Source organism: Exophiala xenobiotica, assembly GCF_000835505.1.
Source record: "Exophiala xenobiotica strain CBS 118157 unplaced genomic scaffold supercont1.1, whole genome shotgun sequence".
Lineage (NCBI taxonomy): Eukaryota > Fungi > Ascomycota > Eurotiomycetes > Chaetothyriales > Herpotrichiellaceae > Exophiala > Exophiala xenobiotica.
The window spans coordinates 402,989-430,525 of record NW_013562494.1 but is presented as its reverse complement, the minus strand read 5'-3'; the positions used below and the strand labels follow the sequence as shown (position 1 = coordinate 430,525).

Below are 27,537 nucleotides of genomic sequence, written 5' to 3'. Positions count from 1 at the left end.
CATGACCCCTAAAAAAAGGACGTACCCATGTCATCGTTCTCGAAGAATTCATGGCTGGCCTCGTTACTCCGTACACGTCTCCGGCTTGCGCGTCGTCTCCTTTACCCTTCAGTATCTTGGATCTTGGGCCCAGTCAACCCTGAATTCAAATCATCTTGTGTTGCCTTTTGAACACTCTTTTCTTCCTATTTCATTCACCGATGACTTTGGCGTCGCTTTTCTTTGTCTAATTGTTCCTCGTCATTCAATGACTGGGAGTCCTCATGCGCCGCTGCTAACGTACACCACCACTCTTATTCGAGGTCAATAACCTCATTTCTCCTATTACTATTGCTACCCCCGACTGCCAGGAGCATTCGACGGCCGGAGACCTGCTGTTCTAGTACCCGATAATCAAAACTTCCTTTCGGTCTTGTTCGCAGTCACCTATATCCATCATGGCGGCCGGATCAGGAAGAATCGTCCGGTACCTACTATTCGCGATCATCGTAAGATTTACTCAGCGAGAGGGTATGGGCCTTTGACTGACTTTCTTAGACCATCGCTATCCTTTACTTCGTTTCTACCTCGTCCATACCATCCTACGCTCAGCCACTGGCCGAACAGGCTGCTGGCAAGTTCTCATGGGACAAGACAAGCCCGCAGGCCAACAACGAAAAGTCACAGGCAGAGTACGATGCGATCGCTGATGCTTTCTCGTCGAAACCCTCACAAGCCCCCAACAATGTGCCGAGCACACAACCTCTAGCATCCTTGACGCCTAATATCACTCCTCTAACTCCGTCCGAACTCTCCCCGCCCGCCCCAGGCGAACGTGTCAACGCCACCTTCATCACCCTAGCAAGGAACTCAGATATCTGGGAAATTGCCCGGTCAATCCGGCAAGTCGAAGACAGATTCAACAGAAACTACAATTATGACTGGGTCTTCCTGAACGACAAGCCTTTTGACGACACATTCAAGAAAGTAACAACATCTTTGGTCTCGGGCAAGACACATTATGGCGAGATACCTGTGGAACATTGGTCATTCCCATCGTGGATCGACCAGAAGAAAGCTGAGGCTGTTCGCGAAGACATGCGCCGGAGAAAGATCATCTATGGTGACTCGATCAGCTACCGTCACATGTGCCGATTTGAGTCCGGTTTCTTCTTCCGCCATCCATTGCTCCAGAACTTCGAGTACTATTGGCGAGTCGAGCCGAGCGTCGAACTCTTCTGCGACGTCCATTACGATCCATTCAGGTACATGAAGGACAATAACAAGAAGTACAGTTTCGTGCTCAGCTTGTACGAATATGTGGAGACCATCCCCACACTATGGGACAGCGCAAAGAAGTTTATCAAGGCACATCCGGAGCATATTGCAAAAGACAACTCCATGCCTTTCCTGAGTGATGACGGTGGTGAGACGTACAACAAATGTCATTTCGTAAGTGCCTCCTACCCCTGATCTACCACTTACTCTGACACTTCTGTAGTGGTCTAATTTCGAGATCGGCAACCTCGACTGGCTTCGATCACAGGCTTACCTCGACTTCTTTGAGACTCTCGACAAAGATGGTGGCTTCTTCTACGAGCGATGGGGTGATGCTCCCGTGCACTCTATCGCCGCAGGTCTCCTTCTCAACAGGGACGAAATCCACTTCTTCAATGACATTGCATACTACCACATCCCCTTCACACACTGTCCCACAGGCGAAGATGTCCGCCTTAAGCTACGCTGTCATTGCAATCCTAATGACAACTTTGACTGGAAAGGATATTCATGCACGTCTCGGTTCTTCGACTTGAACAAAATAGCCAAACCGGAAGGCTGGATGGATCAAGTCTGACTAGCCGGCTCGAACCGTAATAAGGAGTCGGGAGTTGCTCTGGGTTGGGAAATCGCGCAGTATGCATGCATGTCTTTTGGCGTTAGCTTGGTCATCCTGATGACCGTGATGAGGATCCCAAGGACGAGACGCAAGCTGCTTGCTGCTGCTGAGCGATTGGCGGAATGGCATGAAAATGGGCTGCGACAAAGCGGTGCTGAGACTTGAGGGGTCTCAGTACAGCTAACTCGAAGCGTTCTTGCAGCATGACGAGATCGAAGCCGAGCACAGCCCAGCTCACAAACAAGCAGCAACCTTGCACAATGCAAGCGAGGCCACGAATATTGTATGCGCCCCATAGTGAGCTACAGCCGGCATTGTCTGGTTAGGATCAGGATCAGGATCGCCCTTTTGGACACCAAACCCGGTCAAGACCACATCGAGCTCAAATTCATGTCTTTCCTACGCTCCTACATCCTCGATCAGCCTCGCACAAGATCTCACCCGAAGAGAACAGAGCTCTAATGTGTTGCCTTTCCACGGCGATTCAGGAGCCCAACCCTGTTACTGCCTCTGCTTTTCCCCCATGACTTAGCGAACTAGAAGGGCATCTCGGCTGAGGATCCCCAGGGGTATGCATTGTATGACAAAGGCGCCCGGTTTGAAAAGGTGATGTATATGCCACGCGGCAGAACTAGCATGACGAAAATGGGCTGTAAGACATTATCATATTGTCTAGAACCGCAAAGCACAGGCATTGGCCTCTTTCTACATAACACAAATTGACTTCCTCGCATCGTCAAGAGGAGTTTTACCTCTTCAAGGTCGAGCTAGGTTCGATTGCATTTCATTCCACCCCGTCAAGTTCTTAGAATGGGGTCTACAATAAAGTACCAAAATTGTACAGCTCTTCAGGCTTGAGTACAACCTAGATATACATGATTCTCACAACTGCCTTGACTCTTATTGCGGACGAAACCCTCCAGTAATGCTTCCAAGGCCACAACTGAACCTGAGGAAACGGACAGCGAGAGAGTCAGATATGTGCCACAAGCCCTTGACACCGGAACTGACGAGGTCGAGCTGAGTCGCTGCCATACCCCTCTAGGTACGGAAAGAGAGCGTATCGGGCTCCGGATTTCGTATTGTGTTGTTGAAAATCGTCTCGTCTCCTTTCTCAACTCTCGGCGAGAGCGAAGCATAAGCCCCATTGCCGAAATGGCCCAACTCCGACCTGATCGTAGCTTGATGGGTCCTCCTACAGAATTCCTGTCCACAACATCGGTCTTTCTCTTTCTTGTGGTTGAGTCAAACCACAACAGTGCCGTCCCGGACGTCTTCGTCCCAGCTTCTCTTTGACAACCTTCCACGCGTACATTCGGCCGTCTCATTCACCATGTCCGTGGGCCTTTGGGGATCAATGCAAACTCATGGCTCGAAGCCACTGCCGGGAGTGTTCCTATGCAGTCACGAAGTCCCCTCGCAATGTCCTTCAGTAACCCTCCTCACAAGACCGAGCGAGGCCAGAGTGAACCAATCCAGCCATTATATCGTTTACCCTGTAACAGGTTTATCGCACGCCACGATTCCCCTCTTTTCTCTCAATCAATGCTTAAGCAGTCTTGGGCTTCTTGGTCCCATACTTGCTTCGACTTGTTGCTCGACTCGGTACACCACCCTAGATTTTTCGCCTTATGTTAGCAATCGCCGTTCTCGTAAAAGTATCCGTGTCACCGCGCCAGAGATGTCCGTATCGCCTTAGCTGCCCACCATCTCTACTAATGCATCTGCATGTACTCTAACGCGCCACTCAACCTCCTCTTCCTCGCGTCTCGTTATGCACCGTACCGTACCCATGCCCTCTCGACCAGTCCACCTCTTACGTTTCCACCTCTTCACAGTCGTGTGTGGCCCCTGTATTGGCAGACGCGGAGAGAAAATCAAACACAGTGGACATGAACTCAACTCACCAGATCAAAAGCCCCCCTGACAAGATGATACCGCACACCAGGACAATCCTGACTCCTGCCGCCCCTTACGAGCACCACGCTGTGCTGCTGCACATTATGTCCCTCACCAGGAATGTACGCGGAGATGACTTTGCCGTTGGACAGGCGGACTTTGGCGGTCTTGCGCTGGCCCGAGTTGGGCTTTTTCGGCTTTGTCACGCCCACTTTCAGACAGACACCTTTCATTTCGGGCCGTTTCTGCGAGGCAAGCGCCGGGGACACGGCGTGCCGGGCTTTCTTGGGGTGTCGACCCTGCGTGCGGACTTGGTTCAGTGTCATGCAGCGGCTCGGTGTCGTGGAGAAGGAGCGTGATGTTGCGCTTCGTAGGATGGAGGAGCTTGGTCGTGAAGGATTGGAAAGAGGGAGGCGTACTATGACGCGAAACGCGCGGAGTGCAGAGAGGGAAGGAACGGGCGGCATTGTGAGTCTTGAAAGCAATAGAGAGAAAGTCTTGTGGGAAAAGGCACGAGATGGAGAGACGAATGTTGTATGCTGTTGAAAGGGCCAAGTCGCCGGAGCTTGATGCTCGAAAATTGAAAGGTCGATTACTCAAGGGCACGTGACACATCTCCCGAGCAGCCAATCACGAGATAAATGTATCAGCCTCGTCGAGCCTCCTGTTTGCGAGCCTTATGGTTGCCTTGTCCTTGATCACTGCTCTCCTGGCACGGCAGCCCCAGCTATTCTAGCGAGCATCATGGAGCTACAGTTTGTGTAATATTCCTTCTCTAGAACGGGAAGTCTGCCATCCTAATCTCTCGCTTCCAGCCTTCCCTTCCTCAAATCCTTCCAAAACCAAACCTCATCCACCAGTCTCCCGTCTTTCGGACTAATCCCATACTCCCTTACCACGCCTAGCCTCTCATACCCAAGCCGCGGATATACATTCTCCGCCTCACTGCCCAGCTCTGTGTCGAGCATAAGATTCCACCGCCCGGAAGTCATCGACACCTCCTCGAGCTTGACCATCATCCGTCGCGCAATGCCCTGCCTTCTGTGCAACGGAGACACGAACAATTTCTGGACAAGCGCCCGGAACGGGCCTGTCTGACTGAACGGTGTAGAAAGTGATACGACACCCGAGACTTCCAGCCCATTCTTCAGGACGGGCCAATCGCGACCTTCGGCGGACCACGGCGCCGGGAGGTTTCCTGTTCGCTGCGAGACCTCGCTGATACAGACAAGGATGTGTCGTTGCCCGGCGGTGGTTTCCACGAGCCGCTCTTGCCACCACTTGTAGATGACCTCGTGAGACAAAGGCGGGAGGAAAGTCGCAAGGGTGCCGTCGTTTAAGATGCATGTGGCATGGAGGTGGGCGATGCCGGATAGAACAATTGACGCATCGGGCGTGGCGTCAGTAATGATGTGGATGCCTGGGGTCAGGTTCATTGCACTTGTGGACATTTCGCCCGTTCGTGAGCGACTTTCAGCGTACAGTTAAAAAGGTTGAGCGAGAATCTCCCAGTGCTCTTCTAAATGTCGGCAGCGTCGCACGAGAAAGGCTCAATGATTGAGTATTGTGTTTGGATCTCTAGGTCAGTTGTTCAAAGTCGTAAGAGGCCCGATCATGAGTCAGCTCGTGATCTGGGACGCGAGAAGGCCATAAGAATGGAATCGCCAGAAAACTAGAGAGCAGAAGATCTTATCTTTGGGCAAACATGTGGGATAGGTACCCACTTTGGAATGCAACCATTCCGCGAGACAGATGGTGTTATGCAGTGGCTTCGTTTGTCGTAAGGCGTCCGGCGTAAGAAGCAGCGTAAAACCCGCCTCTCGAACCACTTTCAAACCAGTAATCCGCGAAGGACTTTGGCCGGGCCTCGCGTATAGGTTTGGGTACGACCGTGTTGATGAGAACCGTTCTGCCCCACGATAGAACTGCAGTAATAATTGAACTGACTCACCCTCATGGCCACAAGCATTTTCCACAGACACGCCAACTGAAATTTGGGCCCAATGAGGTCAACCCTTGACGATTCATACTATGTGAGCACTCGGCACACTCTATGAACGTTCCTTGTATGAACCACCACGAGTCAGATTGTTGTCACCCTTTTTCCTTCAGCGCGTAACACAGCTTCTTGATCATTGCTTGTCTTCCATAAACAATGGCCTCGAGTGCCATGTGGACCTGTTCACTTGGCCACGTCTCGCTTCGCTCAACCTTGCATCTCAATGCCTCCCGTTCCATGAATAACCTCGCCAGTAAAGTAACTTCCCAAGGGACTGGCAAGAAAGACATACGCGGTTGCCACCTCGATCGGCATCCCTGGCCTCTGCAGGGGCGCCTCCGAAACACCCAAACTGTCCATTGCTTCGGGGGGGTTTCCTTTTGTCGCGGGTTGAAGGGGTGTCCATCTATGCCACATATGTTAGCCTCAACCCCTTGTCATTGGGCAAATTTCTTCGACTTACATGATTCCCGGGGCTACTGCGTTCACCCGAATCCCCTTTGGTGCCAGTTGTTGGGCCAGACTCCTTGTGAATGTAGAGATAGCACCCTTCGTCGAGCTATAATCCACAAGCTTCGGGTTGCCCATGTACGCAGCTACGCTGCACGAGTTGACGATGCTGCATCCTCGTTTCATATGCGGCAAGGCGAACTTGGTCATGGCGAACATACTCAGAATGTTTGTACGGAATGTCTTTTCGACCACGGCTAGATCGATCTGTGAGAGGTCATTGCAGATCTCCTGCATGGCCGAGTTATTCACGAGTACGCTCAGCTTGCCGAACTTGGACATATGCGCATCCACGGCTTTGCGACAGTTTTCTTCGGATGTGATGTCAAGAGTGAGCAGTTGGCATTGGCGGCCGGCCTTTTCGATCTGAGACTTGGTCCACTGTGCGTCAGGCTCTTCTTCAGGCAGATAGACAATGGTGACGTCCGCGCCTTCGCGGGCCATTAGAATGGCGACACTCCTGCCGATGCCTGTACAAGTCAGCTAAGAAGTCGCTTTCGAAGCAACAGTGCTAGATGCAGAGGGTATGCTGGGGTCTGGAGGGGATTTCTTCATGTCATTCCGAGGAATGCAAAGGCTCGTCATAGCGCTAGATGCCATTGCCCGAGGGACAACTTGGGCGGTTCCGGGGTCTCATTTGACAGATCGGATCCAGACGTGAAGATGGGATGGGGATGGCAGTGGTTGGCATACCTGAATCACCACCAGTGATCAAGACAGCCTTATCCTTAAGCAGTCCACGGCCTTCATAGTCCTTCAGGTAAGGTGACGACCCGTCATCGTCCCAGAACTCCAGTTGCGTCCAGTTGGCACCGGGTTCGAGTTTAGCATCAAGGCCCTTGCCGCCTTCTTGATTTTGCTCTTTGAGTGAGGTCGAGGGATAGGCTGTAGGAGGTGCTTCTGGTTTGTCAGGCATGGTAGCGGTTGATGTGCGGGTATGGTTGATCCTTAGAAAATAGTGATACTTTGCCAGGACACAGTATGAGAACAAAAGAGAATACTGGTTATCTAGGTATTTATCGTCATCCAGTCTCTAGGGTGGTGTTGAATGAGTATGACATCAAGACGAGAGAAAAGCGAATGCGTCATTGCCAATGGGGTTGTTCTCCAGCAAATAAAACATCAACAGAAGTCACGGAGGGTTGTGCTTACCATCTGCTACAGGACTACGTCCATCGGTAGCATCTTATGCCTGGACGTCTCCCAGAGATCAGAAGCTTGATGTCTCTGCGAGATAATGAGGGAAAATGCGGTGTGGGAAATTGGATGGATCTTGTTCTTGGGTTCTATATCCGGATGCAGGCGGGATGTTTCCAGCACCGTCAACATTCAGGCCCTAATGGGAGATAGCTCCTGGTGCTCCTGCTAATGAATCAGCATGTCGCATTTCAGTCCTTTGCTGCATCGCTGGATAACCCTTTCTTGCAGTAACACACATTTTTGCCGAGAGCACGACGTGATATGCTGCGAAGAGCTGTGGGTCAAGAAGCAACAAGACACCGCAACAAGTACCACTCAGCCAATGAATTGCGGCAAGGCTGAACATCCACTCGCCGCACGACATCCTGTACAAACACTATGACTTTGGCTCTTGCTTCACAAATCATTGGCTTCATATCCTTCGGGATAACCTTGGCCACTTTACTCGGTATGCCTTCCATTGACCTCGCTATCTGGTCCTCATCTGTCTAGGTGTCTACCGCGACCTCATATCAACCATGCGCAATGCGGACGCCCTCATCCCGCTCATGCTGGGCAATCTCCGTCAAGAAATTCAAGCAGAACAAGTCCTGCTACGGCAACGCGCCCGGGATGGCGACCATTATGGCGTATTTCCTAAATCGCGACGACGTCGGTCGCGACGGAAATACCATGAGGCATCGCAACTACTAGAAAACACTCTCAACAATCTGTGGCAACAATTTAAGAATGTCGAGCGTCCATTCCTTATCAGGGATCCAGTTCGGGCCGAAAAGGTTCAACGGGGTGACTATTGGGGCGAGAGTGATGTCGATGACAAGGCTTACGCCAGACCGACTCCCAACCAGAAACAGGTCACCAATCGAATGGGAATGGCCGAAGCTGGATTGTCTTCCGACGAACAAAGATATTACCGGACGGACCTGATTCACCGTTTTATATGGTATGTGATCAAGCTCGACGGTGCAGGATCCAAATAATTGTTCCCAGGTGGCAGAGCCAGTCCTCCGTTGTCAGTATGCTCGACCAGGTACAGCGCATCCAGATCCGAAGAATCGAAAGAGATACATTCGAGGCCGATGAACTCATCAAGCGGTGTCTAGCATTACTGTATAGGCGGCGTGGTGACGGGAGGAGTCCAAGTGGCGGTAGTAGTTCTGGTAGTGACGGAGGCCGAGGAGGACGTGGTGGCGGTGGTGTTGCACGTCAAAGAGGTAGTGTTGTTTCGAGGCCAGGAAGCATAAAACCTTCGACTCGCCGATCTAGCGGGACTGGAGGTCGTTTCAGGGAAGTTGAAGAGACGGAGATCATCAGGAAGCGGCAAGACTCGGACGCGAAAGCTCGTACTGGCGAAGCTAGTAATACTGGACGGCGGAGGAGAAGTACTCAGTCCCGGTACGAATACGAGGTGGTCCAGTCAGGCAGGATATATATCGATGTCGAGGATGGCGGACGACAAGATGGGGTAGAATATGTTGAACCTGTACGAAATTCGGTGCCACTGCGAGACCTAAGTCGAGAGCGAAGGAGGGATTGATAAGAATGATATTGGCGATCGGTTTTGCTCATTCCTTCCTCCATGCCCTGAACTCTTCCTCCAGGTGAGCTTTGAGCTGCGTGAATTTGTTTCCGAACATCTTCCCACAGCGCCAGCATTTGTACTCCTTCTTGAGATTGGCGTTTTGATAGCTCGTATTTCGCCTTGTGTCATCCTGTGCAAGTGGAAAGTCCTCGAGAGGAATAAAGAAGTCGGTGTTGAAGCTATTGTAGTGCTTTTGATGCTTTAATCGGTCTGAATGCATGTCCCGACTGATGATATGAATGTGGAGGTGGTTCATAGACGGATGAGCATGAATGCCGACTTTGAATTCTCTGCCAAAGTCCCGGCCAGCTGGGAGTTCATCAGGCAGTTCGTCGCTTTCCATAGCAGCGATTCGTTCTTTGCAAGATTCCGAGTAAGGACTGAGTTGCCGTGACAACTCCGATGCTGCCAATTCCAAAGCTGCGGCTGCCTCTGTGCGCATCATGTCCAGAAAATCCATATCATTCAAGGCATCGCGAGGGTGTAGGTCTCGTTTGGCTGGATCCCTTGGTAGCAATAATAGATGGACGGTGGCCTTGGGAAAGGCATCTCTGATGAGGACGATCCGTTCATTATATTTTATGACGATGTTAGGCGCATATTTGGCTGGGTCCAGAATATAGGCAAGGAGGCCATTTCGAGGATCATGCGGCTTGCTCAATTTTCCAATGTGCTTCGAGGTATCTGGCTTCGGCTGCTTTGGCTTGGGAGACATGAGTTCAGAAAAAGCATTGCGTTTGCTGGGCGGCAAGACAGCTTCAGAGGCTTTCTCAGCCTCTTTCCCATCAGCTTTCGTGGCCATCACAATGAGACTTGCTGAGTCGTGCGGATTAGGGCAGATGTTAAATCAGGGTGGGAAAATGGTGCAAAAACAGTAGGTACCACCACCTTCGCAAGAATTTACATCCAACAATGTGCTCACATTAACTGCCTGCCATTCATTGATCATTCTAGGATCGTCCCGTCAATGCAGTTCTTGAGAGCAGGCAGTCATGTAATATTGACGAAGATGATAAGGAGCGTCCGAGACCAGGAACATGTATCACTGCAGTTCGGGATTTTCCTGTGGACATCACGAGGGCAACATCATATCGGTCCTTCAATACGGGTGGACATGTTGACCAAAACAGGATTCGACCACACATGATACAGTGAACACGTAGGGAGTATATCATCATTTCTGTCCTAGAATAGAGCGCCTGATGCCTACGAAGTACCATTTCGCAGCACTTACTCATAGACTGTAGCAGACTCGTACACCAATTGCTTGAAATGCCCCGCCAGGCTTCTATCATTGCCCACTCCAATAACAAGACCCGGGTCCCTTTTCTGTGTGGCGCAAGCCAGTAAACTCTTGATTCGCAAAAGACCGTTTGAGTGGTCCCCAAAGTGCACCCAAAGTGCAAGCCAAAACCCAGTCAATCAAGTCGCATGGCGCCCATAGAGACATACTCTCAACTCCGTGCCGCGAAAACAGTGTTCAGCAACATTTTGAACTTTTGTTGTGTCCGTCGTCGCCCTTTTTACATCACCACACACCTGCTGCAGCATCCTGCATTGTCCGCTTGGTTATCGACCTCGAACTTTTGACCAGGACCGTGTCCACCAAGAGGGGGCGCGCCGCCAAAATTTCCCGACATTTCACGATTGTACCTCCGAATCTCTCGAACCAGATCGTAGAATGCGTTATCAACGTTTATTCGTGACTTTGCGGATGTCTCGATGAACTTGCAGCCAAATTGTCGAGCCAGGTGTGCGCCCTCCTCTTTAGATACAGCTCTTTCTCCCTCCAAATCGCACTTATTGCCGACGAGAATGATCGGGAAATAATCTTTGTCTTTGACACGTAGAATCTGTTGCTGGAATGTCATGATCTCTTCAAAGGATTGTCGTGATGTTATGGAGTAGACGAGCAGGAAGCCTTCACCCGTTCTCATGTATTGTTCTCTCATAGCAGAATATTCTTCTTGGCCGGCCGTGTCGAGGACATCGAGGAGGGCGACCTCCTCATCAATCATGCATTGCTTGCGATATGAATCTGGTGTTGTCAGCAGCCATCTTTCACTTCATTGCGTTGATCGCACCTTCAATCGTAGGGTCATACTCGTCTACAAAGTGGCTCTGAATAAGTTGTATAGTTAAGCATGATTTTCCCACGCCGCCACCTCCTACTACCACCAATTTGTATTCGCGCAGAAACTGGAGGGTAGATGTCAGTCCGGCCATGGTTGTGTGAAAGGAGCATTCGTGATAGTTGGATTGGACCAACCTTTGAAGCCATCGCAGGAAGCTATAGGACCAAGTCCAAAAAGGGTTGTTTCGGGATGAATCTCGCTTGAGACAAATAGTCCAAAAGCAGTTCAGATTGGGGTCGAATCTGGATATTGGATTCAAATGCGATAGAGGAGCCCTTGGCAGGAGAAACCGTGATGAGCACTAGTGGTTGAGAGGCGAGATATCCGTATTCCGGAGACGTGGTTGAGGGACCGCTGATAGATGCAAAAGTTGCAGACGCAGGGACGGTCACAGCAATCAAAGCGAGGGTCTGGAGTGAACGGTTGATTCGGATCGGTTTCGGACTGCGAAGGGTAGGCGGAGGAAGGCAGCGATGGCTCTTGCGGTAGAGGTGGCGCTTGGAAGGTGCGAACGACGGGGGAAGGAGCAATGGTAGTTGACTTCTTGCGATGTCTAAAGAGTTGACAGCAACGACTGCAATCCGGATGCGCAGTTCGAGGCGTCAAGAGATGTCAAGGAGAAGCCGTAACAATTCTTAGTGCGGCCCCCAACGACGAAGAAGTGCGGATTCGCTTCTCCAGTTTCCGGCTCGTAGCAAGGATCAAATAGAACTTGAAGTGACAAGGGTTTCTCTGAGCCCGAACCAGTAAGTCGGAAGTCGCTGAAACGTCGAGAACAGAAGCCGATGACGGTCTACAGACTCCAATTGAGATGGAAAAGATACACAGGGAGAAAGCAATTGGCAGAGCAAAGGGTCAGGTAACTCGTATGGACATGTCCAGTGCCCTGACGATTTCAGCCAAGTGTACGGAGTATTCAGAGACCAAAGACCAACCACCATTTCTCCTTGTCCTGCAGCAGCACTAAAGCACCCACCATCCACTTCTTCCAGTTCCCACCCACCGACGGGGATATTCCTTTCTAGTCCTCAGTCTATCCTCAATTGAGACAAAATCCACGGCCATTTGACAATGTTTGTCCCGTCGCAACCCCTAAATGCATCCTCTTCCGCTGTCCCTGGCCCTACTACGCGCGCCAGTCACTACCAGTCTCGAGCCAGTGCCCTGACATTCAACTTTTGTATGGGTTCCAGGCGCCACACAGAGCACCTTATGCCACTCGCAGCTCCTTGGTTTATTTGGCTGACATCAGTCACACACAGTCCTAATGGGAGACTCGGTCAGCAGGGTCGATGAAAGAACAGTCCAGAGTGCTCACATCTCGCTCCTGGAATGTTGACTATCGCAAACTCCACCACAATACCCGGGTAGGCGGTTCCCTCTAATACCCGTCTGGTGAGGAAGACCGTCTGTTGCCATGCCCGGCCGAGTAGCTTCCTCCGGACTTTGATTCGACGTTCGAGAACTCGATCACATCCGTCCTCACGCCGTCGCTGCTGCTTCAACTTAGTCCCGCGCTTAAATCTCTAGACTTGAGGCAGGATGAAAACGGTTCTTGTTGCCCACTGTCCTCTAAAGAAGCAATAAGGGATATCAATTTGCTTGGAGATAAGCACGCTTCTCTTCCGACGAGATAAGCTCCGAAGTGAGCCATGTCTTTGCATATCAGAGGAACGGTATGTAAATGTTTGTGGCGTGCAGCTCGAAGATGGATGTCGCAGGTACGAGTATTGATCGCAAATAAACGATCTGCCGGTTGCAGGTCCCTTCGAGGCCGGCGTAGGACTTGCGAGTGTTTCCGACGACGATCATCACGTTGACGATACGAACTGATGATCATGATCAGCGATCCAGAAAACACTGCGGAAAATGAGGGAGTTAACCTCGTTTTACGAGTACCCATCACCAGTGGCACCGTTTCTGCAAGGTAACATTCTCGAAAATCTACCCCATGTTCCTCAGCGGAGATCATGAAGCACTCTCTGGCAGAATCAGAAGACGACACTTTCGAGATGTGACAATGGAATTTCACGTTGTACGCCACGTTTCATTCATCTCGAGGCTTCTGAGCACGTGTTACGATGTGGCGCATCTAATTCATCGTATTCCATCCAAGTCAGGGGGCAATCTCGCACTACCTCTGCACAATTGCGCTTCGGGACCCAGTGATCCTGAAGGTCAGTTCAGATGCTGGCGCAGGGACGTGGGAGGTTGCCGCCACCACCGCATGCAACAGCCAAATCGAGCGCTCTGGGAATGCTGCAAGCAGAAGGAAACCCATGGGATGATTGACACTACTGCATTCAAGCATCCTTATCCTTCTTGACATCAGTCTCGTCATCGGTATCATCCTCGCCTTCCATCTGCACCCTTTTGCCCTGAACACCTTCAGCGACTTCGCGCTCCAGCGAGTCCATATAGTCTCTATCAGTCCCGACCAACGTCACGACATTTCTCTTCTTCCCCCATCGAGGATAGCTTCCTACCTTGACTCCCCTCGGCTCCACCTTGGCCGCAAGGCTGGTGAGGTATTCGGCCACTGCACTTTCTGCCAATGGCGTACTGAACAGCATGCGATATGTGCCTCTACCTTCTGGGTCCTTCAACAGAGGCAGTATTCGAGGCTTTATGCCTTCCAGCAGTGCTTCAAATAGCCTTGGTACTCCAGGCAGGATGTGGATGTTTCCGTTAACCACCGAGATTGGGACCCAGAGATCTTCCTTGACATAGAGCACTTGCTCTTCGTCTGGGATGTCGGGGTGGGTGGGCAGCTGTGCCATTCTTAATTTGGCTGTCAGCGCTGGTGAGGGAGTATTCCAATCGAAGTTGGGTTGTGATTTGTGCGGTCTTGAGAATTTCTGCATTTTCGCGACGGTCGTCTCGTGTAATTCAAGAGGCAGATTAAACGCCTTCGCTATTGACTGGTAGGTGATATCGTCGTGTCTGCAGTCGGCTTGTCAGTGCAGCCACAAAAACACTCCCAAGTATCATACGTAGGCCCAATGCCACCACTCGTTACCACAAGATCGTAGTTCTTGGACATCCTCCGCGCTGCTTCTATAATCTCTTCTTCATCGTCGGCAATAACTTCGATTCTCTTCAATTGTATGCCCAAGGAGAAACAGAATTTCGCAAAGTACGCGCTGTTCGTGTCGACTGTCTGCGCGCCGCACTTCTGTCAGCGATCCACGTCTTGTGCGCTGTGGGCGCGGTTCGGACGAAAACCTGCCTTTCCGCCCAGCACCTCATCGCCTATGATTATGCAGCCAGCCGTGTGTATCATTCTCTTCCGAGGTACAGACATGGCTTCGCCATTGGATGATGATGTCATTCTGGAGGACAGATTCGCAGGGTACGCGGCAGCTGAGCGGTGGGCGAAGTTGGGTAAAGGGCGAGAGAAGTGTCTTGCTAGTTGGGAGAGGCGGGAGTACATCGAACGAGAGACTGGAGATGTTGGGAGACAGAGAACAGCGCGAGAGTGTCGTGTGGTGATGGTGTTGGTGTTGGTGCAACTCTGGAAATCGAGTGCATCACAGTATTTCGTGGATGGGATGGCAAAGTACTCCGGACCCCACAACGATCGAAGACGGACTCCAATTGCGATTTCTGGCCTTCAGTTCTACTCGTATCAGACAACCCAAGCTGACAGCTCATCTACTACAGCGCCTACCTTTTCAAGTTTCTTGCCGCTCATAAGGCTATATCCTTCATACACTGTCGAATTGATTGTACGTTGGTATCACCTGATCTCAGAGCTCTGAATTGCATCAGGCATACGCGCCGAACTACTCCGATCTTCAACTGGCAAGGCTGAATTTGCGGACTTACTATCTGAAGAGCGAGGGCTATAGGACCCCTACCCAGACTTTAGCAAATATCACCATCTTCAAGCGAGACCAAGCATTAGAGCAGCTTTCAGACTTTGAACACAGGCTGGAGCAAAATACAAAATGGTAATTATGTTCCTTGCTTTCGGATGGCTGGTCCTCACTTCCTCTCCCTTTCGTCCTGGGATGCTCAAGCGCTAGACGAATCCACAGCCACATCCCACGGAAAATCCATGGCTAATCGACACTCCAGTCGGAATCCAGGCTGTACACATTCTCACAAGAGACGAAGGACCAGCTCCGGAAATTTCGTCTAGGCACATCCAGGGCCAAGACGCCCATGGCTAAGATATGTAAGTCTCACTTGCTACTCAAGTCCTCACGTCCTTTATCCGTGCTACCAAGAGGCGCGGTAAATGAGGCCCCCTTGCACCCCGGGAATACTGGGTTCGCCCGCCTCCGTACTGGGAGGTTTCTGAGTCCGCGTCAAGCCCGACACCGTCGTCACGCTTGCAGGTGATGCAACTTTGAAAACTCCCTGGTTTGCTGACCCGATGGGCATGACCAGATCAAATCGACATCAAAACCCAAGAAATCAAACCCTCCTCAGAGGACACATACACCGATATGCTCGAGTTAGCTGACGAGCTACCCGACTCATCGCCGCGATTTATTCTGTTGAGTTATCCCTTGACTTTGGTACGTTCTACCCTCTCTGCTATTCGACCTGCACGATCTCGGTCCCCAGTCGGCTCGTTGCTGACATTATACATGGGCCTCCCAATAGCCGTCAGGTCGGCTCTCCGTGCCTTATGTCCTGATCTACTATCTCCCCGTGAACTGCAATCCCAATATGCGCATGAGCTATGCCGGTGCCGTCGAGCTTATGCGTGGGACGGCAGAAGTCAATCGTGTCATAGAAATCTCTGACGCAGAGGACCTGCAGGAGATTGAGGAGAAGCTGAAGGGCGAAGACTAGGTAGTTTGACCGTCTTGAGCCAAGAAAGGGGAAGGGATGCGAAACCCAGAAGGCATTATGCTACGACCACGTATTGCGGTCAGTTCGGTTCTTGTGCCCGATGGACAGATCGAGAGAGATCAAGCGAATTTACAACGGATTGCACAGGCCGGGGCAAGTATAATACCTTTCTCTGATTGAGATGCATTTACGAAGTACATCACATTGCTAAAGCACGGAATGAAACCCTTTTTTGCCCCCTTCATTGGTTTCTTTCAATTCACAACTGCGACCTGAACTGGCCACCACCCAACCCGGTCCTGCCTTTCCCATCTTTGACTCCATTCGTAAAGCCCCTGAAATATCCCTCCAGTGCTTCTACCGTGCCTTCCCCTTCAACCAACCTCACAGCAACGCCGACATGTCCGTCCGGTCTCACGACCACCACGGCACCCTCATCACCCGTCAACCCGACCTTCGCATGCGCCGCGGCCTTCGCGTCCAGCACGCGCATGTCCTTCTTATCATCCGCATACACCCGGCCGCCGTAATCGCGGAACAAGGCCGGTAACTCGCCAATCTCAATGTCTGGCCTCTTGGCTGCCAATGTCAGCGCGATCGAGAAGAAGCGGCTATGTGGGTTGTCGCTGTCGTGATGGTTATCCCGTTGCCGGTCTCTGCATCCATATCGTGAGTAAAATGACTCGGGACTCGCGAGACCCGCAGCCAGATCATCCAGCGCCTTGTGCTGTCCCGCCCGAGGCGATTGGCTCAATCCGCCGAAAACAAAGAGCCGGAAAGCGCCGTTGAAGGGAATCTCGTTTTCAAGGTGCACAACATTCGCATCCACGACGCGTGTGACGTTAGACGGGGGCATAATCCGGCCCGGTCTTAACTTCGGCGAGTCCATGATGATCAGTGGATGTTGGAAGGGATGCTCAGCTGAGTGATTGAAAATGTTCCCATTATACGCGACACCAAAGCCAGCCGTGAATTCGCAGTTCGCTTTGAACATCTCGACGAACTCGTTTTTGGTTTCTTGCTGGGTGTCGTCATTGTGACTTTTATGCGCCTTATCGACCTCCGTGGCTGTGGGCTGCCGCTTGGAGAAAAGCGCTGCATATTTGTTGTCGAAATTGAGCAGGGTCTCGGCGATGAATTTCCGCTCAACTTCGTACGTCGAAAGGACGTCCCGGCTAGCGAAGCCCGCCTCGACGACGTGCATTTTCCACGCGAAGTTGAGGGCGTCATGGAAGGCCGTGTTCATGCCCTGGCCCGCCTTGGGAGAGTGCGTGTGGCACACATCGCCGCCCATGAACACGCGGTGGTCGAGCGTGTACTTGTCCGAGATGCCCTGACCAATTGGGTAGACCGAGTACCACTCGACGCGGTCCCAAGTGCAGTAATATGGTTGGAAGATGCGCTTGGCCGCGGCTTGGACCTCCTCGACCGTGGCGGTCTTGCGCGGCGAAAAGTCCGGATCCGTACTGCTGGCGATCTGGATGTACAGGCGCACCATGTTGTTCTCGCGCGGGATGACCATGATGCTGCCGTGATCGGAGTGGATGGTGCATTTCATCTTGATGTCGGGGAAGTTGGTGCGCACGACGCCGTCCATGACGCCCCAGACGTGTGAGATGGGATCCTTATGTCGGATTTGTATGCCCAATGTGTCGCGGACGAAGCTGCGTGCGCCCTCGCCGCTGAAGAGATACTTTGCGCGAACTGTCTCAGTGACGTTGCTATCGAGGTTCTTGAGGTCGACCTCGACGGGGTAGTCATGGTTGATGTGGTTGGTTTCGAAGCGGGTTATGGTCCACGGTCGTTGAACTCGAGTACCGTTCTTTTCGAGGTCTTCGATGAAAACTCGCTCGATCAGACCTTGGTGGAGGAGTGCTGTGAAAGGATACCTTGCATCAAGAAAGTCTGGACAGCTGGCCGATGTACCTGTCCGTACGATTTTGCCTCCTGGCGCCGGATCCCAAAACGCGACTTCAAAAACTCTGGCAGGATCGTAGGCCATGATCTTTCGTTTCAGACCCATGTTTTTCAAGATTTCTAACGATCGTGGTTGTATGCCATCTGCCCGTCCTGTCGCTGTGGGCACGGGCCGGTTGTCGATGTGTCTGACATTGTAGCCCCATCTTGATAGTGCTACTGACAAGAGGAGGCCAACGGGGCCGGCGCCTATTATTACAATATCGTACAAGGGTATCTCTGGCATTTTGATCTGTATGATTGTGAGGCTTGAAGGAAGAGATGGGTTTGACTATGTCACAGAGGGCAGTTAGAAAGAGCCAAGCGCGGGAGTGAGAGAGCTTGATATGGTAGTCCAAGGCATAGCTAGCGAGGCAGAAATTGGGATCTAAATAGATGAGCAAACGTGGAATTAAAGCTTTCGGATCTTGACCATGGGAGATCGGCCAGTGCTCGGAGCAGTATCGAGGCCAGCATATTGAAGAGCAGCAAAGAACCGACAGGCTTTGCCGCTTAAGGAGAGCTGGGGGGGTAAGAGGGAGATATTCCGGGAAGGCCTTGGACACAATCGCCAAGGTCACAAAGTTCATTCAAGTGTCCAGTGAGCGATGACCTCGGCCGTCATGAACGACTGTTCAATCCGGAGATGTGGAGGGCACGAGGTCCACGAAGGTCATGGTGATGGATGATGTTGTTTTCGGGAGACGCCCCGCAAGTCGGATCTCGAAGACGGCAATCGAGGTGATCACGTGGATAGATCTGTTAGACGAGGAAACCCCCTAACCAGAAACAGGCTAGCCTGCTTGGCAGCTCGGCGTCTTTTCCAACATCCGACTACACTTTGCTCTGGAGTCCTCCTTTCCCTCCATTTGCATGTCTATCTCTAAAAGGAGAACACAATTTTGGATGTTGACATGCATGTTCTATTCAATACGGGCAGGCTAGTGGTACAACATGATATCTGGGTGTAGCTGTCTGCTGGTTCCCACTACATGGTGGATGATGAATACTTGCGAAAGATGAGGCTGGACTACCTGCTTGCTATCCCTTTGGTGGGTGACTCTTTGTCCGAGTGCACTCTCCAGTATGGCGGTGTCAGATATTTCTGAGCATTACCATCCGCCTTTCACTCAGCATTCAGGGTGAGAACGCTTCCTTGGTTCACTGTTGACAACCTTGTTATTCGTCCCTGGCGAAGAGAATAAAGAAGATTGTCCTTCCGAAGGCACCTGATTGTCCCTTTCTGAGTCTTCAGCATCTTACCGCCCTCCTCATCGGCATCGGCATCGGTGGCCGGAGAATGTATCCTCCGGCCTCACTTGGCAAGAGGGAAGTCCACCACCGTCTTCAGCACCATATCCATGTCCAAATGAATTAGAGACACTGACATCAACGCCTCGCCAATATCTCTCGCTCATCAGGCGAGGCGCAAAGGCACTTTCGTTCGTTCTTCCTCTGCCTTGTCGTGCTTGTGTGCTCTTGCTGTCAGTTTATCAAATTCCTCCTGTCTGGATTCGGACATGTCCTGGCCGTGAGATCACACGTCCACTCCTTACCACTCTCAGATTGTGCATACCCTCACCCACCAGCAACATGCCTGACATTGCCCACCGGCGCGTCTTCTCGGCGATGACATCCTCCTCCCCTAGCCCTCAGTACCAAAAACAGATTGAAGATCTTGGTGTCTTCGATGAAGAGTCCTGTCGATACTTCCTGCGCGAAGTCGGCACAAGAGTCGTTCCTTTCTACCCTTTCTCCTTCGGTATGGAAGAGGTGTACAGCCTGATACTGGAAAAGTATGGTTATGCTGGGTTGCCGGATGTCACCAGCGTTCTTCAAGATCTCCTTGAAAGTGAAGGTGATGCAGGCGGAATGGGAGATGACGGTGACATTTGGCGCTCCTGGCGTCACAGCTGGAGACACCGAAATGTAAGTGCATGATGGTCCTTACCGTGTTGTCGCCGACCCTTGCTAACCTTGATGGCAAGGATGACTCTCTCAACCCATTCATTCCCAAAGTTGGAAACTTCGTCCTTCAACCTCCGACACAACCACACATTCGACGTTTGAAGGCACAAAACTTCATTTACAAGGTCGAAAGATGCAATTCTTCGCGTGCGAAAAGAGCACCACTGGCAGAGGTATCTGGCAACAGAACAGCTCCGAACCCTTCTGTTACGACTGAGGTCAAGAGCGAGACCGTCGATGATGAAGAATCGTACGAGCTGCCAGCAACGACTTACTCTCACCAGAGGTGCCGAGCACTGTTAGCATCCGAACGCGGCTCGCCGTCGTCCAAATTTGTCGGAGGCGCTACAGCAAACGTCACAAGACAATCCGATGTGACAGAACAATCCTCGCAACAGGAGTTTGTCGAAGTCAGCGAAGCTCCCTTGGAGAACGAGATCGATCCCGCGCTCTTGCTTGCTTTCCAGATGCTGAACGGAAATCAGTCGTCTCCTACCTCAGAGCAGCCCTCACTGAGAGGTGGGCAAGGCGACATATGTAGACTTAAACAAGTCGAAACATCGCCAATATCGCTTCGCACAAATGAAGAAGAGTATACGCCTGTTCCCAAAGATTCATCACTAGAAAGCAGTCAGCGACAGGTCGAAATATCACCGACGTCGCCATGCACAACTGGAGAAGAGCATACAACTATCCACAAAGATTCATCACCAGAGAGCAATCGGCGACAAGAGATCATGATCGATCAAACGTCTCCTCGTACTTCCAACATCACGAACCCAGAGATTCTGGACAGTCTAGAAAAGACAAAGTCAACAGATGTTCCAAGTCAGCCAAACGATCACAGACCTTGTGCCAGAGTCATCTCCAACAGCCAAGAACCAAGCAAGCTGAGGCGCGCAAAGAATCGAGAAGCCAGATTGATTGATGGCAACATCATTCTTCCAGGACATCGTAAGAGGCTGTCATCACAACGGGATTCGCCACCTGAGAATGTGAATATCGGTGCAAACGTGGATGAGACAAGAACACAAGTGGCCCGTCGAAGCTGGACACCGTCTCGGCAGAAACATGAGTCGCCGCGCCACAGTTGGCTCCAATCTGTCCGCACCATTTTTCGATCTGGCAGCCAAGGAAAGAACAATGCCAAGTCACCATCCCGCAAGCCTACCAGTCCAAAAGGACCATCAAAAGGTGCTCATACTCAAGCTCAAGAGCCAGCTGCTGCTGCTGCTGGGAGGGCGAGGAATTCAAATTCTCAGGGTCATCATTCGCCCGTTGCTGCTGCAACTCCACCTCCACCTCCACCTCCACCTTCCTTCTCACATCCACAAGGCCTCGATGGTGCTCTTGATAGCAAGTATTGGGCTCGCCGACGCTATTCTCTGCCGCTCAGGAGGCTTTCATTGAACCTCAAGAAACGTTCTGCCAGTTGATCGTCCTAGAGAGACTGTCAAATCCTGAACTAGGAACAGAAACCGGTCCCCTAATCAGACACGAAACCTTGCTCAACCCACAACCCACAACCCAAATGTCGAATCACTGTCCCCATCTACCGTGCCGCGAACCTGATGCAGATGTCGAAAGCTAGTCGCCATCGGAAAAACACCACGAGCTGAAGAGATGAATTGTCGAGAGTTATGATCATGATGCAGGTTAGGAACGGAACTCCTCCTAGCCATCCATGTTGGATTTCGAAGCCGCAGGCGCGCGCACAGAGTCGACGGAAAATGTGCAATACCACGAATGAAAAGCGCCTGTATGTAATCGAGTACCGTCACAACCAGCACTAATAACCATTTGTTCAAAATTGAACTTGGGATTCGCAGCCTGTATTTGCATTCTTTCGTGATTCTTTGATTCACGAGCGTCCGTCAAAGCCCCCCCACCTCCTTCAGTATCGTAATGAGGGTTTTTATGTCAAGACGGGCACCATCACTACGGGTCTTAGCCGGTGATGACTTGACCTTCCCAAAGATTCATCTACTGCAGGGCCAGCTATCCGCTTTTCTACCCCAGCGGCGTTCCAGGTTCATGTGTACAGATACTGGTCGCCAGAAGGGTTCGACGAGATATATTTACTCCAATAAGTACTACACAGATGATGACACTTTTCATTCAAGCTTTCTAGACATTCACGTCGTCTACTCGTTTTCGTTTTATGCCGCTCAGATGTTCCTCCACAAACATTTTCGATGTCCTTGTCCAAAGCAGAAACCAATCGTTATGCTCGTCCGCATTTTCGCATCCTCTTATGAGAATTTTCCGTACTGTGCACCATCAAGCCGGGCGTCGTCCTCGAACTATCACGCGTCAGTAAATCAGCCCAAGTGAAAGAACATCAGAAACTTACATCCACGAATCCGCTCAATGTGACTAGACCCGTAAAACACCGCACGGACTCGGCTACGAGAGGACGAATTTTCTCATCAATCTTCCCGTTCACGCCTGCATATTTCTTGAACACGCCAACCATATTAGGTCGATACTCTGTCAAAAAAGTGCGCGCGAGGTACTGAATCTGCTCGTTTTGTGACCCATGGGAAAGGAAGGTTGAGAGTAGCACTCGTAGCGTGGAGGACAATAAGACGTAATAAGTCCGTAAAGCTGAGGCGCCCGAGTCGACATTGGAGAAACCAGGGTCTGCTTGATCATTGGCACTGGGTATCGAAATTCCGAGATCTGGGTCGGCTCGAAATAGCAGCGAATCGCGCACAGCAGACATCAAGCCTGCATCAAGCAGAGCACCTGCACCTTCCCGAGTCCGCGAAATCTGTAATAGAAGCAACATGCGTGACTCAAAGATGGAGAGGAGATAAGACCGATCTAGTGGCAATGAATATTAGCATGGCCTGGGAAGATTATCGGTGTGAAGACGGAAGACTTACGAGCTGGTTCTGAGGTCTGGAATTCGGTCGCGACATGTTTTAGGGATTCCAGAAGGATTTCGAGCACGTTGGCTTTGACGAAGGAGTTGACAATGTAAGTGGACTTCTCCATGCGCGCGAGGGAAGTGAGTAATGCCAGAAGATTCAGCGCGTTCAGCCGGCACGCATCAACACCATCTTCTGCATCGTCACATAGCACGGGAATGAGGCGTTGGCTTGCTGAACGAATGCAATCCATGCTGTTTTTGCGAGCCTTGGAATGTACGCCTGAGCCACTTTTATCGGGTGTCGCAATCCGTGCCAAATATTGCGAGCAGATGCTGTAGAATATCGTCCGCAAGCTGGGGCTTGAATTCGATAGTGGGATACCTTCGATAGAAGCTCGAAAGAGCTGGAATAATTTCTCGGTGATAATGTTGTCCATTTGCGTGTTGGTCGCTGCCGTTTTTGATAACGAAAACAAGAGCGCATCGGCCGCTCGTGCAATTTCGAGGACGTCTTCGGATTCGTCTGAGATGAGCACGTCGAGCTTCGGAAGCATAATCTGCAGTACATGCAAGATGAATTGTAGCTTTGCAGGTGGATCCATTGGGCAGGATTCAAGGATAGCAATAATCATCTCCACGTATTCGTGCAATGCATCGCTTCTGGCCCTATGCGCCACGATAGACCTGTTGCGGGCTTCCATCGTGGCGATAACGTAGTCGGCTTCGGCAATTAGTTCCTGTTCGTCGACCTTGCTACTGCTTATTGTGCCTGACTGCCTCTGCAACAGATCCGCCCGGTATGTTGAAAGATACTCCCGGATAAGTTTGATGTCGTACAACCCCGGCATGCGGTCGCTAGCCTCGGTCAAGTACACATCAACGTCCATGCCCACATAATGCTTGAGGTCCAAATCAAAAGATGAGGAGAGATCCAGTTCGAGAAAGTCAAAGAAGGTGAACACATCCGGATTTCTAGCGATAGTGCCGTCGAGATTGATGGTCTTTCCCTGTAATGTAGAAAGGGCTTGTCGGAGGGTGGTGGATAAGCCATCATTAGCAGCGGCTCTCAACTCAGCCGCAGTATAGTTGAATAGTGAAGCTCGGAACGCAAGAAACTCGGCAAGTGCTTCTGCAGAAGTAGTGTACCAGAAAGAAGGGTGGAAGACAGTGTTGCCGTCCCATAGAGTCTGTTGGTACACAACCGGCTGGCGGGAGTATAGCGATTGCAGGAATTGATATCGGCGGAGTTGACCAATAACGATATTCTGTGAGAGGTCCGAAGACCAGAGATGCCGAAGCACCCTCAGCGCTGCAGATTTGATGTGGATCAGCCAAGATGCCATAACACTCTCTTCGTGATCCGGATAGTTCAGCACTAGCTCAATAACAGAGTTGAAGACTGAAGTGCCGGCATCAATCGAATTGGAAACCGTCAAACGCTCTTTGAGCCTGCCGAAGCCGAGAAGAAGATGAGCAATATTTGGCAGATCGGGTTGCGTCTCGAGGCAGGCGTTGAGTAAAGCCAGCACGCCATCTTTAGTCAGATAACTGACTGATTCGAAGCCGTCTTCGAGCTCTCTAATGTCGAACAGCAGTCTCGAAGTCAGGTCTCTGGTAATTGGCTCAAGTTCAAAAGTGGCATTCGGACCCAACATGTCGATGAGTCTTCTCGCGCGACCGTGGATAGGATCCGACGCCAGGAAATGGTTGTTCAGTTTGGTTGAGCTGGAAAGCTTCTGGAGTAGTGCGAGAGCGCGAAGAGCAAGACCAGCCTGATCGGTGGCGGCGAACTGACAAAGGTTCAGTACAACTTCTGGGTGGGCAGCCAGGCCGTCCTCGATAGAGCCAACGTTCGACCGAGCAAATGAGCCGTCATAGGCCAGGCGAGACTGAATCATAGGCCTGACTATGTCGAAATAAGTTGGCTGTAGGTCGAGGACCCGGTTGACAATATCGATTGAAAGCTGCAGGCTCAGGAGAAGAGGAGAATCCGGTAGAGCATTTTCGATCGACTCTACAGGCACCCGCATGGATTCCATTAACGCCTTGTTCATCTCTGCGCTCAAGATCCATTGCATAAGCCTGGCGAACGGGCTGCGCTGCGCATACATGACCGCCGTTGGCGAGTCCTGGAGTGCATCTCGTTGTGAGCTTGCACGATCCATCATGACAACGAAGTCTTCATTGAAACTGTCAAGTCCAACGGCCATAAATTCCAGGCAATGGAAGGAAGCTATAGACCGCTGGACATCGTCAGTGATTTCGGCAACCCGTTTTACGAAGATTTGGCCGCAGACGAGATCAATGTATGGATCGATGCCGGGGCTTCTGTAGGATGACCCAAGGTCCGCCGGAAATGGCAACATGTCGCCCCCCAGCGATGTCGAGGGGAGACTGACAACGAGATCGCGCAAAAGTACCACGAACGAGTCGTATTGGTCGAAAGAAAGTGTAATGGCATTGAGATTGGCCTGCAGATCCGCCAGCGTCGGCTTGAAAGCCTGGGTTGTTTTGGTCACGGCCGACCGCACCATTTCCTGACCATTGGCAGCCCAATTGTCCAAGATCTGCCACATCGCGGAGGCCGTCTGTACAGACTTGTCAGTAAGCAGCGCGTCCAATGCCGCAAAAATGCTAGCTCGAAGATAGCTGGGCACTGGACCGGAGCTGAGTAGCAACATGGTTTGCGGAAAAGAAGGGAAAGCGGTCTCGAGGATGTACGGGCGAGTGCCGCTAGGTTGCCTGGTAAGATGAGCCAACAAGCGGAGATAGCAAGACAGCATGACTGGACTCTCAAGCTCGTTCATGTCGGTAGGATGGATTTTCCGCATGTTTGGCATCTGGGAAGACGTTGCGCGTTCATGGACCTTGTGCGCGTACAACTCGAGCTCGGCAAAAATTTGCTGGTAATTCATCGAAGGCGTACGTCGACCTCTCGTCGTGGTCGGCAAAGACTCGTCCAGTAAGAATTTGTGAGCAGCTTCAGCACATTCGTGATCTTCTGATATGGAGCACAATAATTCGCAGAATGCGCTGACACGAGGCACGGTCTGTCTTCTGGAAGCCCACTGTAGGAACCCGTACAGATTGCTGTCAGGATCTTCCCACCATTGCTCGGCAGCTTCAGGTCGACCTTCGAAGGCGAACGAGATAAGAACGAGGAAACACTCGAGATGTAACTTGTTCACAGCCCCTCCTCGATGCTCGGGAGGCAGTCCCTCCTGCAGTGTGACTAGCAGGTTCAATCTCTGGTCATCTTCCTCAGTCCTCAATCTTCGAATGGAGTCAGGCATGTTAGAGATGAAAGCCTCGACGAAATTCTCCAATGATTCCATGAATTGAAGTCGGAAGTATGAGGATGTCAGATCGCCCCCTTCAAGGCCAATGCTCGAACTTTCGCTGAGCAGTAGAGCAACCAGCTCTTGTCGAGCGGGATGCCGCCAGACATCAGAGTTGGTGCGTGTGCATATAGACAGCATCAATTCTAGAACATCCTCTTTCAGAGCTGCACTGACGGCACTAGCCCTCTTCTCGCTGCTAGCGTCCTGGTCCGTTAAATCACGGAACTGTCCACTGTACTCGACTGTCCACCACAAGCTCAGAATCGCCTGGAAAGGGCGGACCAAGGCTGAAGCAGGCTCATTTGGTAAGGGCGCAAATACGCTGTCGAGAGCATTTGTGCTTTCCCGAGAGAGATGACTACCTGGAGATCCACATTGCCGGAATGCCGCCGAGAAGGCCGGCAGATAGTGAATGAGATTGAAGTCAATGCGGTTCCAGCGCTTGACGGCGGCATGTAACTTGCGCAGATCCTCCTGATTGGTATAGTCGCCCTGGAACAAATAGGCAAGGATACAAGCTAAAGCCTCGTGCTGTTTGAAAAGACTGTCTCTTTGAAATTCCAGGGTGGCATAGAATTCTGGTCCACGAGGGCCACCCAGGACAGCCTTACTCTGAAGTGCGTCTGCGACCTTTGTTTGTAATCTCTCAATATCCTCGAGGGTATTTAGGCATTTTCTCGCAAACAGAGACCCATTGTTCGTGACTCCCCCATCGACCTCCAGCACTTTCGCAACAGTGGTCTCGAAAAGTTGTCTGACACCGCCCTCGGCTTCTAGACTCAGAGACTGCTGAAGGGTGATACGTAATGACTGGAGGAGAAGGTCGCGGCGATTGTGGTAGCTGCTAACAACGTCCGTCACTAGGGACTCGTCGCTGGAATTCGGATCTGCTTGAACCGCAATGAGTAAGCGGCCAGCCTCAATTTCGTCGAGGTCGAGGGTTGTTGCGATGGCTCGGCTTATGTGTTTGAAGTCGTCGTTCACACTGTACTCTTGGTCATCCACAGTGATTTTCCCTGTTGTATCGGTTAGCAGGGCTCTCTGTTCTGGCAAAGCAGCGCAGTCTTACCGCTGTTGTAGGCTTCCCTCTCAACGGCCGAGGATGTGGTCTTGTCGAGCAGTCTTCTGAAATCTTCAAGGCTATCCTCTAGCTCTGACCATAAACGGTCGATGTTGGCGAGGCGCGTTTCCGAGAAGGCTATCAAGTCGGCATGAAGACCCTGCAAGCGTACCAGACTCTCCATTGCTGAAAGGATGCATACAAGCCTTCATCGAAAGCAATAACGCGTCAAGAAATGCCTGCGTCGCGTGTGCGGCATCTGAATTGACCTTTGTTCTCGAAAATTGAAGCCGCAGTCAAAGCCCGTTGGCCTAAAAGGGCTAGCGTGAA

At 51.4% G+C, this 27,537-nt stretch overlaps 12 protein-coding genes across 14 annotated transcripts; 4 read left to right on the top strand and 8 right to left on the bottom strand.

Annotated features, from left to right (window-relative positions):
• Positions 1–59: 59 nt before the first annotated feature.
• PV05_00174 (uncharacterized protein) lies at positions 60–2,735 on the top strand. The gene is made up of 3 exons (XM_013465045.1): positions 60–488; positions 538–1,431; positions 1,481–2,735. The coding sequence occupies exons 1-3, from the start codon at positions 438–440 to the stop codon at positions 1,832–1,834; spliced, it is 1,299 nt and encodes a 432-aa protein (XP_013320499.1). The 5' UTR covers positions 60–437; the 3' UTR covers positions 1,835–2,735.
• On the bottom strand, positions 2,617–4,310 carry PV05_00173 (ribosomal protein S12). Its single transcript, XM_013465044.1, has 2 exons — positions 3,784–4,310; positions 2,617–3,491 (listed from the first exon to the last, which is right to left on the bottom strand). Exons 1-2 carry the CDS (start codon positions 4,240–4,242, stop codon positions 3,426–3,428), a joined length of 525 nt encoding a protein of 174 aa, XP_013320498.1. The 5' UTR covers positions 4,243–4,310; the 3' UTR covers positions 2,617–3,425.
• A 105-nt stretch (positions 4,311–4,415) lies between these two features.
• Positions 4,416–5,423, bottom strand: PV05_00172 (uncharacterized protein). Its single transcript, XM_013465043.1, has one exon. The coding sequence runs from the start codon at positions 5,224–5,226 to the stop codon at positions 4,573–4,575; it is 654 nt and encodes a 217-aa protein (XP_013320497.1). The 5' UTR covers positions 5,227–5,423; the 3' UTR covers positions 4,416–4,572.
• A 558-nt stretch (positions 5,424–5,981) lies between these two features.
• On the bottom strand, positions 5,982–7,478 carry PV05_00171 (uncharacterized protein; the record flags this gene model as incomplete). Its single annotated transcript, XM_013465042.1, has 4 exons — positions 7,437–7,478; positions 6,978–7,317; positions 6,238–6,754; positions 5,982–6,180 (listed from the first exon to the last, which is right to left on the bottom strand). The coding sequence occupies exons 1-4, from the start codon at positions 7,437–7,439 to the stop codon at positions 5,982–5,984; spliced, it is 1,059 nt and encodes a 352-aa protein (XP_013320496.1). The 5' UTR covers positions 7,440–7,478.
• A 300-nt stretch (positions 7,479–7,778) lies between these two features.
• PV05_00170 (uncharacterized protein) lies at positions 7,779–9,021 on the top strand (the record flags this gene model as incomplete). Its single annotated transcript, XM_013465041.1, has 3 exons — positions 7,779–7,932; positions 7,977–8,427; positions 8,475–9,021. Exons 1-3 carry the CDS (start codon positions 7,863–7,865, stop codon positions 9,019–9,021), a joined length of 1,068 nt encoding a protein of 355 aa, XP_013320495.1. The 5' UTR covers positions 7,779–7,862.
• On the bottom strand, positions 7,875–9,912 carry PV05_00169 (uncharacterized protein). Its single transcript, XM_013465040.1, has one exon. It carries the CDS (start codon positions 9,866–9,868, stop codon positions 9,050–9,052), a length of 819 nt encoding a protein of 272 aa, XP_013320494.1. The 5' UTR covers positions 9,869–9,912; the 3' UTR covers positions 7,875–9,049.
• Positions 9,913–10,222: 310 nt separating this feature from the next.
• Positions 10,223–12,021, bottom strand: PV05_00168. 2 transcript variants are annotated; one of them, XM_013465038.1, is made up of 3 exons: positions 11,336–12,021; positions 11,151–11,265; positions 10,223–11,104 (listed from the first exon to the last, which is right to left on the bottom strand). In XM_013465038.1, exons 1-3 carry the CDS (start codon positions 11,345–11,347, stop codon positions 10,590–10,592), a joined length of 642 nt encoding a protein of 213 aa, XP_013320492.1. In that variant the 5' UTR covers positions 11,348–12,021; the 3' UTR covers positions 10,223–10,589. The 2 variants fall into 2 exon arrangements, with proteins under 2 accessions (XP_013320492.1, XP_013320493.1); XM_013465039.1 differs by having other exon boundaries at positions 11,151–12,021.
• Positions 12,022–13,240: 1,219 nt separating this feature from the next.
• PV05_00167 lies at positions 13,241–14,808 on the bottom strand. 2 transcript variants are annotated; one of them, XM_013465037.1, is made up of 3 exons: positions 14,431–14,808; positions 14,195–14,361; positions 13,241–14,144 (listed from the first exon to the last, which is right to left on the bottom strand). In XM_013465037.1, exons 1-3 carry the CDS (start codon positions 14,632–14,634, stop codon positions 13,505–13,507), a joined length of 1,011 nt encoding a protein of 336 aa, XP_013320491.1. In that variant the 5' UTR covers positions 14,635–14,808; the 3' UTR covers positions 13,241–13,504. The 2 variants fall into 2 exon arrangements, with proteins under 2 accessions (XP_013320491.1, XP_013320490.1); XM_013465036.1 differs by having other exon boundaries at positions 14,195–14,808.
• A 20-nt stretch (positions 14,809–14,828) lies between these two features.
• On the top strand, positions 14,829–16,245 carry PV05_00166 (uncharacterized protein). The gene is made up of 4 exons (XM_013465035.1): positions 14,829–15,154; positions 15,282–15,381; positions 15,597–15,727; positions 15,816–16,245. The coding sequence occupies exons 1-4, from the start codon at positions 15,152–15,154 to the stop codon at positions 16,005–16,007; spliced, it is 426 nt and encodes a 141-aa protein (XP_013320489.1). The 5' UTR covers positions 14,829–15,151; the 3' UTR covers positions 16,008–16,245.
• On the bottom strand, positions 16,174–18,639 carry PV05_00165 (uncharacterized protein). The gene has a single exon (XM_013465034.1). The coding sequence runs from the start codon at positions 18,208–18,210 to the stop codon at positions 16,267–16,269; it is 1,944 nt and encodes a 647-aa protein (XP_013320488.1). The 5' UTR covers positions 18,211–18,639; the 3' UTR covers positions 16,174–16,266.
• A 917-nt stretch (positions 18,640–19,556) lies between these two features.
• PV05_00164 (uncharacterized protein) lies at positions 19,557–21,587 on the top strand (the record flags this gene model as incomplete). The annotated part of the gene is made up of 2 exons (XM_013465033.1): positions 19,557–19,892; positions 19,952–21,587. 2 exons carry the CDS (start codon positions 19,557–19,559, stop codon positions 21,365–21,367), a joined length of 1,752 nt encoding a protein of 583 aa, XP_013320487.1. The 3' UTR covers positions 21,368–21,587.
• Positions 21,588–22,024: 437 nt separating this feature from the next.
• Positions 22,025–27,458, bottom strand: PV05_00163 (uncharacterized protein). The gene is made up of 4 exons (XM_013465032.1): positions 27,217–27,458; positions 22,820–27,163; positions 22,285–22,757; positions 22,025–22,234 (listed from the first exon to the last, which is right to left on the bottom strand). The coding sequence occupies exons 1-4, from the start codon at positions 27,389–27,391 to the stop codon at positions 22,184–22,186; spliced, it is 5,043 nt and encodes a 1,680-aa protein (XP_013320486.1). The 5' UTR covers positions 27,392–27,458; the 3' UTR covers positions 22,025–22,183.
• Between the last annotated feature and the right edge of the window lie 79 nt (positions 27,459–27,537).